This window comes from Eleutherodactylus coqui, chromosome 6 (genome assembly GCF_035609145.1).
Source record: "Eleutherodactylus coqui strain aEleCoq1 chromosome 6, aEleCoq1.hap1, whole genome shotgun sequence".
NCBI lineage: Eukaryota > Metazoa > Chordata > Amphibia > Anura > Eleutherodactylidae > Eleutherodactylus > Eleutherodactylus coqui.
The window spans coordinates 50,001,779-50,017,331 of record NC_089842.1 but is presented as its reverse complement, the minus strand read 5'-3'; the positions used below and the strand labels follow the sequence as shown (position 1 = coordinate 50,017,331).

The window sequence follows — 15,553 nt, the reverse complement described above, 5'->3', positions numbered from 1 at the left end:
AAGCAGCTCCAAACTGTTATTTCATGGAAAATATAAATATTTACTGAAACTGTGCCAACAGATGCTGGGACTATACAAAAGACTCCCACCATGACTGAGAGGATGAGGATGTAAGATATTCTACTTTAACCGCACACAAACCACCACCCAATCTTTCCCGAAGGCAAAAAAAACATGCGATCATGCAGATGGAAAAAAAAAAATAGACTGAAAGGCTTAGTATTCTCTCCAAAGGAAAAAAAAAAACACATTCCACAAACCCACAAAACGCAGAGATTGTTCGGGAAATGAATCTTTACAAGAGCGCTGAACATAGATGTGCGCATTACGGAGCACAATAGGAAAGAGACATCACAAGCTTCCCAACAAATATATCATTATGTGCCGGGCATGGCAGAAAAATGCTTTTAATAACCCTCTTTATGCTTCAGCAATGGTCTATTATAGGCCTCGGCTGTGCCCGATACTTTGTATCTCTAACATACTACAATGGAACAAGTAAAAGCATGAAAGGGAAAGAAATGCAGCAATTATATAGATACTAGAAAGACGGCAACATTTTACTTCAAATTTAGTTCCACAAGTCGGCTGGGGGATAGAAGATTAGGGGTAAATGCATTATTGGCAAGGGACAGGATACGGTCAACAGAATTGCTTAAAACGAGCTGAACGGGATTAGAATTTTTTTTTAAAAAGTGTAAGCCTGTTCCATCCAGTTCACACAAGAACTCCAGAACGTGGAAACTGCGAACTGGACTCCTAGACAGACATACCTCACACACAGAGGATGGGCCCAAACGACAAGCATACCTCTCTCCTGAAACGTGTGCATCCTGTTAAGTTATTCGCACTCACCAACTGGCAGAACTCGGAAACAGCGGACATCTATTGCCCCTATATATGCATATATAAGAGTGCATGCAAATGGATTATATTTCTGTCCGATTTTCAGACCAAACATCAGACAGAGGTAGCACCCATTCACAGGCTTTTCGCACTTTTTTCTGAGGAAAAAACAAAAAAAAAAATCAAAGCATGTCCTATTTTTATCCAATTCTTCTACGAAAATAGCACATATATGTGCAGGGTCCCATACATCGGACAGAACGTGGATGGGAGATCTGTGTGCTGTTCCATCCAAGTTGTATCTCATTCTGATAATCTGTTTTTTCAGTCCGCAGCGTTCCAGAACAAATATACTTTGAAATCTGACTTGGAATGAACCTCAAAGTCACTGGGACGGCCGCAGCGGCCTCGCCCCATCAGATAGCCCGACAACTCCTTCCCCATGTATATATAGGAGACAGCTGTCACTCTGCATGAACTGGACAGGGAGAGTCGGTGTGGCCACCTCCGTGACTCAAAGCTCCTTTTCGAGTTAAACTTTGAAGTTTTTTTGTTTTTTTGTTCCTCTAAAACACTGCAGCATTCAGAATAGAACATGCATGGAGGCAATGGGCATATCTGTCCTGGGTTTATGCTGCCTGTGGTTCAGGAAGCAAGAACCTGGTGAGAGGTTCCCTTAAATGAGTTTAAGGGGTAATATTACACATGAGCCATTCACAGGAGTGGTGTGTTTCTGGGGGAAAAAAAATAAAAATCCATGCAGGAGATTTGAGGCTGAGACTGCTATGAAGATATACTGAGAATTTAAGCAGCATGAAATGTTGGTAAAAGCTGAAGACTCGCATTAAAGGGGATGTCTGGGGACTTTTTGAAAATTTTATGTCAGGTGCAGAAGCGCTAAAATAACAAATCAAACAGTCCTCAGTCCCAACAATCCAGCACTGCAGCCCCGCTGCTCAGCCGGTCTCTGCTGACAGCCAGGTAACCGCTGCCTGCCAGTCAGAGGCTACAAGAACATAATTGGGTTCACATGTACATTTGGAATCTCCTTTGCAGATTTTGTCATTTTTGCTTATGGGAAAATGCCAAACACATTTTAGCGCCGATCTCGCGTGGACGGCCTCCATTGAGGTAATTGAATGCGAGTGTTCCGTCGTCCATATGCAATTAACATTGCGTATCAGCGGTGAAAACACTCGCTACTAAATAGGAAAATAGATAGAAAAGCCAGAGAGGAGTGAAAGAGCTTTCTTCCGAACAGGCTACGGGGTCCCGCATGCGAAATCCGACCCATTCGTGTGCAGCCGGCCTGAGTCTTCTTTATAGAGAAGTGTTAAACATTACTGAGGTGTATGTGGCTAACGTGACATCGCACTATTTTTGCTCTACAACCAGAAACACAAAGTTGGATATTAACCCAAACTTAGGCTGTTTTTAGAGGAGCGTATTTTAACTCTGTATTTGGTTCGTGTTTTGTGGACTTCTATATGGAGCGAATGTAAATCTATGTATCTTTCCACAGCCACGTTTTTAAAATGCAGAATTGCCTATTTTTGTCTGATTTTACCTCCATCTTTGCATTCTTTGGTATCATATTCTATTGGGCAAATACAGATCTGTATGTAAAACCAATGACGGGAAATACTGATGGCATGAGGTTGCAATGTCATCTGAAATAGGTCCATATTACAGATCCATAGTACAGACGTGTGACAATACACTCATCTGAAACCAGCATTAATGGGGTTGTACCAGAATAGCTTATCCATAGGATAAGGGATAACTTGCTGATCAGTGGGGGTCTCACCGCCGAGTCCCCTGCTGTTCTCAAGAACGAGCCTCCCGTGTCCCCCATCCTCCTCACTGCAGGGTTACTGCACCCCCTCCTGCTGTAATGAGGAGGAGTCTGAATGGAGTGCTAGTCACGCAAGCACACCAGCGCTCTATTCACTCTCAATGGGACTGCCAAGTCCCCAGTGGGGAACCCACTCGGGTATCTCCATCACTCTCGTTGACAGGAATGAAGCGTTGACCGTGCGTGTACGGTCAGCGCTCCATTTAGGGAGTCCCGTTCTCCAGATTGGTGGGGATCTCACCACCGAGACCCTTGTCAGTCAGCACATTATCGCTTATCCTGTGGATAGGGGATAACTTGATATTCTGGTACAACCCCTTTTAAAAAGCCTGTAACCCAAATATGATCTACAACACCTCTAAAACTGTAGCACTGAAATAATCTTCCTTTCTTTGGTCCAACGTCCATAATTGCCATTTGCTCTTCTGCTAGAGCCGTAGTCTACAACCCTAGGCCCTCTAGTTGCAAAAGAAGAACTCTCAGCCTGTCCCGACTGACATTCAAAGAGTTAAACTTTTAAGCAGGGTGTAACTGCACGCTACGAGAGCCATGAAATCTACCAATATTGAATATATGAATTTTGAGCGTGCCGTTACACCCCGTTTGTAGGGTTAATATTTGCATTGCAGCCACAGTAACTTGCACCTTCTATATGTATTTCACTTTGCATCTGCTGTATAAAGCTTGTTTTTTTGCACTGTACATTTGGAGGAGTGTTTGCTCCATTTTGGATGTGCACTCCTTCCCATATCACCAAGGCGGATTGTAAATTAGAAGCTTAGATCCTACATGCCCCGAGGCCCAAAGAGAAGCTAATCTGTTATTGTAGGGTCCCATCTAAAGAGGTTGCCTTGTTGCTGCAAGATGGGCTCTCACAACTTGATCAAGATATACACAAGATACTCAAATTTCTATGCATAGTAAATATATCAGTAATGCAATGCTATTGGAAACACAGGTTATGCCGCTGCACACAAACCGCCCATCATGAATTGAAATGCATCGGCTCGTCTATAGTGGTGCAAGGAGCTCCATCACTATACAATTGAACAATGGAAGAACGTTCTATGGAGTGATCTATCACACTGCTCGATCTCCACATCAGATAGACATACCTGGGTGTGGAGGATGATGGGGAACACTTTTTGTCTGAGTGTGTTGTGCCAAGAGTTACGTATGGCGGAGGTTCAGTTATGGTCTGGTGATGTCTTACGTGACATGGTCTCAGTTCGTTGGTTGGAATGCCAAGAACCATGAACATGGAGATGTACCTCAACATTCTAGACAATATGCTGCTTACAATGTGGCAATACGTCCAACAAGACAACGCGCCTCGTCACTAATCCAATGCTGTTTTACGTTGTTTTGAGGAGAAGGATGTTTCAGAAACACTGCTGAACAGCTTTAGGACTAACTGGAACAGGTTAGGAAGTATGAACAGCATCGGTCTTTTTTGGGAGAACTTGTCAGATGTTTGCAGGATGAATGGAGGAAAATACCAGCTGTTAGTAAAAACTATACCATGGAGAGTATCAGATATCATTACAGGGCCAATGGATCCCCACTACGTATTAACATATAGAAATAAATACTACTTTTGGATTCTTGGTTAGGTGTCCAATTACTTTTGGTAGGCTAGTGTAGTCTAAGGGCTCCTGCCCATGGCCGGATATTTGCTGCATAATCCGCAGCGGGCATTCGCACTGTGGATCTGCACCAAATAGCACCTGTAGCATGCTATGGAAAAAAGATTCTTCCTCCACACTTGAGGAAACAAATTGCGGTTTCCGCGAGCAAACGAAAAATCTGAGGAAGCATGCTCCATTTTTCCACGGATTCCACGTGGATGGCTTCCAATGAAGTCAATGGAAGCCATCCACAGACCTTCTGCAATGACATTGCGGAAAGTTTACGGATTCTGCATCATCGCTAAGTGATAAGACACGGGAAAAGCAGTAGTTTAAAAAAAAAAATCTGTACTGCGCATGTCTAACGGCTCCCTGTTCGGACCATCTACAGTACAGATGAAAACTGAATGCAGCCAGGTACGCACATACGCTCTACTCCCAGGGCCGGATTCCACTTGCGGAATCCGTCTCTGAAGTGTGCAGGAGGCCTTACCCATCTTATTTCTCCTCTTCTTTGAAGAGTTAGAGTGTTTAAAACAGCTGGTAACGCACACATTCAAGACCGCTGCATGCAGATCTGACACATCACCGACTGGTCTTGGATCACATTACTAGGAGTGACCTAAATGCATTTTGAGCTCTGTTAGGCTCTTCTCACACATATATGAGGGAGGTTGCATTCTGAGCTTCGTTGGCAGTTCTAGCACATTTGTCAGCAAAAATAGCATTGCATGCAGCCTATTGTTGCTCCTATGACAATGGAAGCTACGACAGAAGCCTGACAGACCCCATTAGTAGTCAAAGGAATCCTTCAGGTGCTACTGGGATCTGTCGCCAGATAGATTTTACACAGATAGTAACAGCATCTTAGCATCTAGTGGAAATTTAAAGAACTTTAAGAACTTTTGACATGTCAAAACTTTTGATCAGTGGGGGTCTGGATGCATGAAAGGGTTGCAGTCCTTTCCAAATTGCTGTGCCCTTTGGCTGTTTTGGTTGCCTGTCTGTTTCTCTTGATCGCTGAGGACAGATGTATACACTCCTACAGACATCTGTACATCCATCTTCAGCTACTGAGAGGAGCTGACGGGCAACTAAGACACAAAGGGTCATAGTGAGTGGGTGAGGGCTGCAGCCCCTTCACATCAGCGATCAGTAGGGGTCTCAGCACCCAGGCACTCACTGATCAAAACCTTTGACATCTCGCTAAGACCTGTCAAAAGTTTTTAAAAAGTGCAATTACTCTTAAATAAAAATCCTTTTTAAAGTTGTGGACTTGGAATATGTCCACTCACCTTTTATTCCTCTGATAACCCCACATCTGCCAGAAGTACCCCTTCAAATGCAAATGACGAATAAACCCCACCCACTTAGAGATTCGGCTGAAAAGACAGTCCCACAAAAAACAGAACTGTTATAAAGTATGCAGCAGGGACTAATGAATAGTTACAAATGGGCAACTCTATTTTACTTGTTTCCCCTTTAAGAAACTGGAATGTGACTTTCATGCTGTACAATATACAGATATGATCTGGCTGAATCCACGGTCTATGGATTTTCAATTAAGGATGGTTGCAGCTTTAAAATTAATTAAAAGCTACATAATGATGAAGGATCTGAGAGGTGCAGCGTTCTCCGCAAACCTTTAAGGTCCTGCTGGTGTAAAAACACATGACAGCAAGCAATGGCTGTGCTTGTTTACAATAGACAGTTGTAGGGGTCATTTTGCTGCCCTTCCTGATCTTCCGCTTCCAACCCTCCTGTAGTAAATTGCTGTACTGGACCAATAATGTACAGTGCTTGGTAGACCAATCAAAGGGGTTGAATGAGATTAAAGGCAAAAAAAAAGATTGGCTTATTGATCCAGAAGTAGCGCCACCCTCATCCATTGGTGTGTCTGGTATTGCTGCTTTCACTTTACATGAGTAGGTACAACTTGGTATCACAATGTCCAAAAGAGTCTGATCTATCAAAATAATGCCTTATTTATCTTGCCAGAAAAAAAAAAAAAAAAATACAAAAAGGTGAGAATTCTATTTTGGCCATCTTGCCTCAAAAGGAAAAAAAAAAAGTAATAAGAAGCGATCAAAAAGTCGTATGCACTCCAAAATGGTCTAAATAGAAACTACAGGTCATCCCACAAAACACGAGCACTCACACAACCCCACTGATGGAACGGGGGAAGGAAAAAAAAAAGGTTGTAGAAGATGGCGACAGAAAGTTTTGTTTAAGATATTTTTTTTTTTTTTTAAAGTAGTAAAGGAGAAAAAAATTTTTAAATAAATTTGGTATTGTCGTTTTCGCACTCACCTACAGAATAACGTTAGTTTTGCTGCAGTGAGAATGCCTTAAAAGCAATGCTGCCAACAGATGGCAAAAACACAGGTTTTTGTTCTCTAATTTTACGCCACTTAGAAATTGAAAAAAAGTTTTTCAGTACATCGTATGGTAATTAGTGACACTGAAAAATACAACTCATTTGTATAAAAAAAAAAACAAAAAAAAAAAAACAAGGCCTAATACAACTACATCAATGAAAAAAATGAGTTAGGATTTTTTTTTTTGAAAGTGGGGAGGTGAATCCAAAAAAAATATCTAGAATAAAAAAGACTAAATTCTTAAAGGGGTTGTCCCGCGGCAGCAAGTGGGTCTATACACTTCTGTATGGCCATATTAATGCACTTTGTAATGTACATTGTGCATTAATTATGAGCCATACAGAAGTTATAAGAAGTTTTTCACTTACCTGCTCCGTTGCTGGCGTCCTCGTTCCCATGGAGCCGACTAATTTTCGCCGTCTAATGGCCAAATTAGCCGCGCTTGCGCAGTCCGGGTCTTCTTCTGTTCTCAATGGGGCTCCGTGTAGCTCCGCCCTGTCACGTGCCGATTCCAGCCAATCAGGAGGCTGGAAACGGCAATGGACCACACAGAAGCCCTGCGGTCCACGGAGGGAGAAGATGCCGGCGGCCATCTTCAGCCGGTAAGTAAGAAGTCACCGGAGCGTGGGGATTCAGGTAAGCGCTGTGCGGATTTTTCTTTAGGTCCCTGCATCGGGGTTGTCTCGCGCCGAACCGGGGGGGGGGGGGGGGGTTTGAAAAAAAAAAAACAGTTTTGGCGCGGGACAACCCCTTTAAAGAGTTAAGGTTATTATTATAGTAAGGGGGCAGTCTTGGTGACCCGATTGAAGTTGAAGGTCTTCCACATAGAGTTCCAAATTTCTACACAGATTTATGGATTTAAATGATGTATATTCTGGCTGCCTGCTGCCACCACTAGGGGGTGCTCACTCTATATGGATGCATACAGGTAGCTCTGAATTCAATGTGAGCTGTAAACATAAAAACCATGTATGATGTGAGCCTCTCTGAGTGGGTTATGAAAAGCAGTTGAGCACTGGGGCCCCAGCTACCATGTGTCCCATAGCAGTGATGTGGACTGCCTCTATGGTAGGTATGCAAGGGATTTAGAGCATTATTGGAAGAGTCTTAAACCCTTCATGACTGCAATATGTCTTTTTAATGACTACACTGATGGGCTTTAAACCTGCTATTAGGCCAGCAACTCATGCTAGCCTCCCTCCTGCCATTTCTGACAGACACAGGTGTTGTTCTGCTTCTGCTGTACACTTGCCAGTATTGCAGGGGTTACCTCCTACAGTTCTCTCAGCTTAGCTGTAGGCTAAAGGGCAATTACCTACCTATTTAGCTGAGCTGGGAACCTTCCCTCTTTGCCTGAGTGTTGGTGTGTTTCGATCCTGCTGCCAGCACAGGTCCTCTGTCTTGCTAATGTGTCTGCACCATTCCCTGCCTTATTTGTCCTTGTCCCTGCTCTGTTACCTACCCATTTGCACTCTATTGGTCCTGTCTCTGCTCCGGTTTCTGGCTGAACATCCTGCCCATTTGCACGGTGCCTGCACCGATGCTTGTTACCCCAAGAGTCAGCTGCCAACCACACAAGGACTACTTCAAGCGGCCTGCTTGGCTGTTGGCAGTGGAGGCTAAGTCCCTGTACAGGGGTTAAAGGGTTAAGACCGGAGAGTCAGCAGTATAACGTCCATTCAGGTTTAGCCCAAGTCAAACGTGTTGGTTGGTACAGTGGGTCCACACTTACTGTTCCTAACACCTGCAAATATATCTTTTTAAGGCAATGACTTGACTGCCTATTGACAGCCAGGCTCCTGTTCTAACAGCCAGGAATGAAGAAACCCCAGATCCTGGCAGTTTAACCCCTTACAAGCCACAATCAATAGCACCTGCAGCATATAAGTACATTACATTGGCACCCCGTAATTTGATTGCAAGGTACCAATGGGTTCCCATAGCAGCCAAAAGCTTGACAAAGGCCTCCATGTTTGCCATGTAACTTAGCCTATTAGGCCTCACGCCAGAAGAGCCTAATAGGCTGCTGTTATAGGTTTAGTAGACTGCACTACATAAGTAATGCAGTCTACTATCCTAGTAATCGAACAATTACATCTTCAGGGACTAAAATTTGCCTAAAGAAGTTCAATACAGTTTACCTGAAAGAAAAAAAGTCCAGCTAAAGAAATAAGAATTTTTCCTCACAAAAGCCTATTTTAAATGGATAAAATCACCCCCAAATAATTTTTAAAACACATATTAGGCATTATTGCATTCATAAAGACTCAAACAATGAAAACACTTTGTTAATTATCTCACATGGTGAACGTTAGGAATTCTGGAATTACTTTAACATTTTATTTTCATATTTTTCTTGTTTGCCTCGCAAAACATGTAATAAAAAGACAATCCAAAAGTCACATACACCTTAAGCTGGTACCAATAAAAACTACAAGTCTTCCTGCAAAAAAAAAAAAAAAATACAACGAAACACCTCAGAGTAACCAGAAAAAAAAAAATCCAATGGGTCTTAGAATGCTGTAATGCAGATTCAATGGCTACACTTTAAAAATGTGTTCTTATTGTGCAAAAGTAGTAAAAAAAATAAAAACATCTCCATGAACTTGGTATGGCAGTAATTGTGCTGATCCAAATAAGAAAGTTATCATCTTATTCTTACTGAATGGCGAACGCCAGAAAGGCAAAACCTCAAAACAATGGTGGGATTTCTAGACTTTTTTTCCATGTCGCACCCCCAAAAAATGTAATAAAAGTTATACAACAGATTACACATAGCCCCAATATAACTTGTCCCCAAAAAACAAGACCTCTTATAATGAAGGAAATAAGTATTTGATCCCATGCTGATTTTGTAAGTTTGCCCACTGCCAAAGACATGAACAGTCTATAATCTTTAGGCTAGGTTAATTATAACAGTGAGAGATAGAATATCCAAAAAAAATCACATTGTCTAAATTATATATATTTATTTGCATTTTGCACAGAGAAATAAGTATTTGATCCCTCCGGCAAACAGGACTTAATACTTGGTGGCAAAACCCTTCTTGCCAAGCACAGCAGTCAGACGGCTTTTGTAGTTGATGATGAGGTTTGCGCACATGTCAGAAGGAATTTTGGTCCACTCCTCTTTGCAGATCATCTCTAAATCATAAAGATTTCGAGGCTGTCGCTTGGCAACTCTGATCTTCAGCTCCCTCTATAGGTTTTCTATGGGATGAAGGTCTGGATACTGGCTAGGCTACTCCATGAACTTAATGTGCTTCTTTTTGAGCCACTCCTTTGTTGCCTTTGCTGTATGTTTCAGGTCATTGCCGTGCTGGAAGACCCAGCTACGACCCATTTTTAATGTCCTGGTGGAGGGAAGGAGGTTGTCACTCAGGATTTTACGGTACATAGCTCCATCCATTCTCCCATTGATGCGGTGAAGTAGTTCTGTGCCCTTAGCAGAGAACCCCCCCAAAACATAATGTGACGGAATTCTTTGGGTCATAGGCAGCATTTCTCTTCCTCCAAACACAGTGAGTTGAGTTCATGCCAAAAGGCTCAATTTTTGTCCCATCTGACCACAGCACCTTCTCCCAATCACTCTCAGAATCATCCAACCTTCAGACGGGCTGCACATGTGCCTTCTTAAGCAGGGGGACCTTGCGGGCACTGCAGGATTTTAATCCATTACGGCGTAATGTGTTACCAATGGTTTTCTTGGTGACTGTGGTCCCAGCTGCCTTGAGATCATTAACAAGTTCCCCACGTGTAGTTTTAGGCTGATCTCTCACCTTCCTCATGATCAAGGATACCCCACGAGGTGAGATTTTGCATGGAGCCCCAGATCGATGCCGATTGACAGTCGTTTTGTAGGTCTTCCATTTTCTTCCTATTGCACCAACAGTTGTCTCCTTCTCACCCAGTGTCTTACTTATGGTTTTGTAGCCCATTCCAGCCTTGTGCAGGTCTATGATCTTGTCCCTGACATCCTTAGACAGCTCTCTGGTCTTGCCCATGTTCTAGAGGTTAGAGTCTGACTGATTAATGTAGTCTGTGGGCAGGAGTCTTTTATTCAGGTGTCCATTTAAGTCAGCTGTCTTTCATGCAGGTAACGAGTTGAGGAGCGTCTAACTGGTCTTGGGGAGCCGGAACTCTTAATGGTTGGTAGGGGATCAAATACTTATTTCTCTGTGCAAAATGCAAATACTCTATTCTCTCACTGTTAAAATTAACCTACCCTAAAAATTATAGTCTGTTCATGTCTTTGACAGTGGGCAAACTTACAAAATCAGCAAGGGATCAAATACTTAATTCCTTCACTGTACGTACGGCTATGCTAGCAAGCTACGGCCCTTGCAATACAACAATGAAAATTGCTTGGCCCTGAAGACATAAAAAGGACTGGCAAATCAGACATTTTGACTTACTAGAGAAAGGACTTGACAGAAGTTGGTGGTTCTTACCTTGAGAATCTTGTGCTGTGAGCTAAGAGCCCCATAGCGATTCATAGAATCTTGCTGAAAGAGGCAGAACACAGGGTTACAATTGGGTAACATTTCAATCACACCAGTAAATATCTTGTATACGGTTGGTGAAGCTCTTACACGCGAGGGCTCGCTCACACGGGCGTATGTGTCCAGCGTATTACACATGTGTATTTCATGCATATAAATTACGCAGTACACAACAAATAGGCATGTACATGCTTATTTGCAGCGTATGTTATATCCCCATAGCATATACTAGTGTATAATATGCAGCAAAATAGGTCATGCTACCTTTTTTTTTTTTACGCACATGAAGAAAAATGCAGGTGTGAGCGGTCCAATAGAAATCAATGGGCATTTAACAGCGCTTATTGTGGGCGAAATAAACCCATGTGAGTGAGCCCTAATACAGTAGTAGTCACATCCATCTCAGCTAAAGCCACTCTGGCAGCAGGCGGTTTTCAGAGGACTAGTCATGGGATAAAGTTAGCGGAGCACGCGGTATAGCCCCACCACCTCCTTCTCCCCCAACCGTTTTTCAGACTCTTTCATTTACTGCTCATGTCCAGGACCTGGTACGGTCAAGGTATCACATGCAAAGTTCCCACCGCTCACTCGCAATGGGCAACGTCTGATTGACAGTCCAATATCACCCATTGACATTGAGCGATAGGAACTGCTTCCTTGATACACTGACCGTGCCAAGAGTCAAACTCGAAAAAAAGCTCATCTGGGTGAATGGAGGACAGTATGGGAAAATGGAGATCGGAATCGCCGGTGGTACAACTGCGGAGCTATGCAGCCAAACCTGCTGACCTTATCCTAGGATAGGAACGCTAAAATGAAGGATTGACCGCCTTCTCCCTATGCATAGTATGTGACAGGGGGTAGGGCAGCTAACAACTCAACTATCAATGACTACAGCCAGAGCTCATGCTGCAGCACAGGAACAGGGATTTTATGGAAAATACTAGGAGAAAAAAAAAGTGATCCTGGGTTATAATCAGGGTCTTTGTTGCTAGTTTAGGCTACCCTCATACACAGTGACTGCAGCCCTAGGATCTGGCAATTTCATAGAAGCCACTTTACTCCAATTGTGACTCGCTAGTAGCAGTGACCTGCAAGTTGCAATGCAACCAAATTGACTACTATGAGACAGCGGTGTAGCCATGGGATTTGGCAAGCTTTGTTAGAGCAACCCCTGTTGTGACCAAAGTTGCCATATAGCCCTAGCCTAAATCTGGTGAAAGAGTCCCTTTAAAAAGGATTGTGCCAACTTGAGTAAACACTCCAAAAATGCAGGGCCTAGGGCAAACAGCTAATAGGCACCTCCAGAAATCAGCTGATCTTGCCAGGGGAGGGGGAATTGTAGTATTACAGGAAGCGCAGTCACGCTTTAAAATATAAGCCCTAGCTGCATAAAAAAAATAAAAATACATCCCCTAACAGCCGCTGTCCGGTATTCAGGCAAGGCTTCCTGGTCAATGGTATGAAAAAGCCCGCCTCCAAGAAGTCCTCCTCTGACTGGATCTTGAGCGCCAAGGCTCAGCCAATCAGAGCCAGCGCTCAATGATTGTTTCTTGCGCACCGCAGCTCAGCCAATCACTGCCAGCACTCCATGGAGATGGGAATTTTGAACCTCCAATCCAGGATGCGCTGACAGAAGACTTTAAACAAGTGCCGTGGACCTGCGAAAAAAGTGCAGCGAAGCGGACAGCAGCTGTTAGATGATGTGTGTGTGTATATATTTTTTTTTAATGCAGTTAGGGCTTATTTTAGGGACTTTGCAGTAGGACTTCAGACTGTGAAAGTTGCATCGCATGAAAAACCACGTTTCTGTGCGATACGATGCAACAGAAAAGAAGACTCCATAGGGAAACATGGGCTACAAAACCTCGCAAATCGCAGCAATATTTAGCAATCGGCAATTTTTTTCTCGCAATGTAGCAGCCTACAGAACATCACTATTGTGAAGGAACCCATTGGAAAGCACGGGCTTCTCATTGAAGCGATTTGTATCACTGTCACATCGCGAGAAAATTGTGCAATTTTGTTGCTCGTGTGAAACTGGCGTTAAGGGTGTTAGAACTCCACCAACTGATGCAGTTTCTGCTGTGGATTTAGAAAAGGTCAAATCCGCAATGAAATTCACATGTTCTGGATTTGAAATCTGCAGCGCAGGTCATTTAATAATGCAGAGTTTTTCTGCAGCATGTGGATGGAATTTCTTAAAGTCCCATCATGGCGCGTAGCGTAAAAGGGATCTGGATTTTCTGCAGCAGAACATCCGCAGCATTTCTGGAGCATGTGAATATACCCCAAGAAGAAAATACTTGGCACGTCCGAGCTGTGGAAATTCTGCTGCAGAATGTGTTGCATTTCTGCCGATAGCAGTTAACAAGCTGTGTGAAATTTGCTGAAGTTTTTGCTGCAGTTTTTAGATATGTAATTGCGTTTTAAAGTGTGGATTTTCCTTCAATTTCACTCGTGTCTAAAAGGCACCTGTAGTTTAGTTCTAAGCTGTTTAAATGTTAGCCCATATTAATAAATCTGCCCCGGTGTATTTGTGCTTCCATTGAGTCCTAAGGGGGAGGACTAAGACGTAGGGATTCATTCCAAGAACACCAAAAAGAATCCCTGTGACACACATCGCCCCCTACAGGCTGTGCAGAAGGCATCACCACAGTTTTGCATGTAGGTTCCTTTAATATTGCCTTCACCGCGCACAGAAAGAGAAGTTGACCAAGTGAGAATCCATGTAACGTAGAGCATGCTGGGAGCGTTCCCAGGACTCTCCGCAAAAACCGGTCATTTACGTAGGAGGGAGACATTTCCTATTTATAATAAACAGGTCTCCGGGGGTCGACGTCTCCCCGACTTCCTGATGAAGTTCTTGGAGTGATTCCTCCGTTATATTCACTTCCAGATGTGTGACCTACAATGTCACAACCACATCCTGCACCTGCATACACACGCGTGACATCCGCCACACCCAGACACATACTGGCATACCCACCACCGGGAACTACTTACCTTCTCCTTGTTCAGAGCCTCCTGAGCCTCCAACTTATAGACTAAATAATCTGTACAAAGGAAACACAAGGGGATCAGTCAATGGAACTTCAAGGAGCGCGACAGTCCAGCTATAACAGCATGTGCTACACAGTCTACAAGAGGCTTGTCCTCCTCGCTGGGCGACGAAGATCGGAGATGGTTCACACGCAGGAAACGGCTCCAAGTGTCTTACAATAGAAGGAAAGTTAACCCATTTTCATCTGTAACTTTCTTACATATTAAATTGCTACATTACTAAAAGGAGTGTGAGAAAAGCGTTTGCGTTTCCCCCCAGAAACAGCGCCACTCTTGGCCACAGGCTCCGTTGGGTATTGTGGCTTATTCTGGTTTAGGGTCCTTTTAGAGGAGTCATTGATCGCTTGAATGAGCAAACGAGCGAATGAAGTCACTGCCGAATCATTCAGCCTGTTTATACAGCAGATACATTGTTGCCTTGTTCAAACCAGAATGGTTCAGTTGTTCACATTCACTGTATATGTGAATGAAAAGGACTGAACGATCGGTATTTAGAATGAACGATCGGTATTTAGAATGAACGATCGGTATTCTAACCTAACAATAAGTGAATGACCAATGATAATATTTATGCCTGCATAAAATGAGTGCTCGATTGTCATTCGGCGTTGCGTGCGTTTAGACTGAACGATTATCATTCACTTTCGCTCATTTGAACATTTTTCAATCCATCTAAAAGCACCTTTACTTAAAGGGGACCGGTCAGCAAATATCAACACCATAAATGAAGTTATGGCACTTGTAGTTTTGGTAACATGGAGTCCAAGGAGCGGTCGCTCAGACTCACCCGACCCTCCAGTATCACCCAGTCAAGTCAATTGCGGGAGCATGGGGCAAGACGAGCATTAAAAGAGGCTTTCCAGACTCTATGCACCTAAACTATAAGCACCATAACAGTATTGGGGTTTTTAGTTGATGACTGCTTCCTTTTGAAAGGGGATTGAGCCGCAGTACCAGACACAGCGCATGGATGAGTGTGGCGCTGTTTCGGGAGGAGCATTCTTTCCAATATCACACAATCCCTTTAAGACAATCCCATAAAGGGGAGACTAAACCTGCCCATCAAATCACATAACCAAGTGTAAGGCCGCCTGCACACTGGCGGATTTTTGCTGCGAAATCCGTGGCAGGCGTCCACACTGCGGATCTGCAGCAAATACAGTCTATAGCATGCTATGGAAAAACCCTTTTTCCGGCACACTTGCGGAAACCAACGGTGGTTCCCGCAAGCGGAGTAAAAATCGCAGAACACTCCATTTTTGTGTGGATTCCGCATGGAGC

At 43.5% G+C, this 15,553-nt stretch overlaps 1 protein-coding gene across 2 annotated transcripts in view; it reads right to left on the bottom strand.

Moving 5' to 3' along the window:
* Positions 1 to 15,553, bottom strand: part of LOC136632135 (Golgi integral membrane protein 4-like) — a 163,871-nt gene that overhangs the window by 80,910 nt on the left and 67,408 nt on the right. For both annotated transcript variants that reach the window (XM_066606794.1, XM_066606793.1), the window contains exons 3-4: positions 14,216 to 14,265; positions 11,159 to 11,212 (exon numbers count right to left, since the gene is read on the bottom strand). In XM_066606794.1, the coding sequence (XP_066462891.1) occupies positions 11,159 to 11,212; positions 14,216 to 14,265 (104 nt within the window). The remainder of the gene's footprint in view (positions 1 to 11,158; positions 11,213 to 14,215; positions 14,266 to 15,553) is intronic.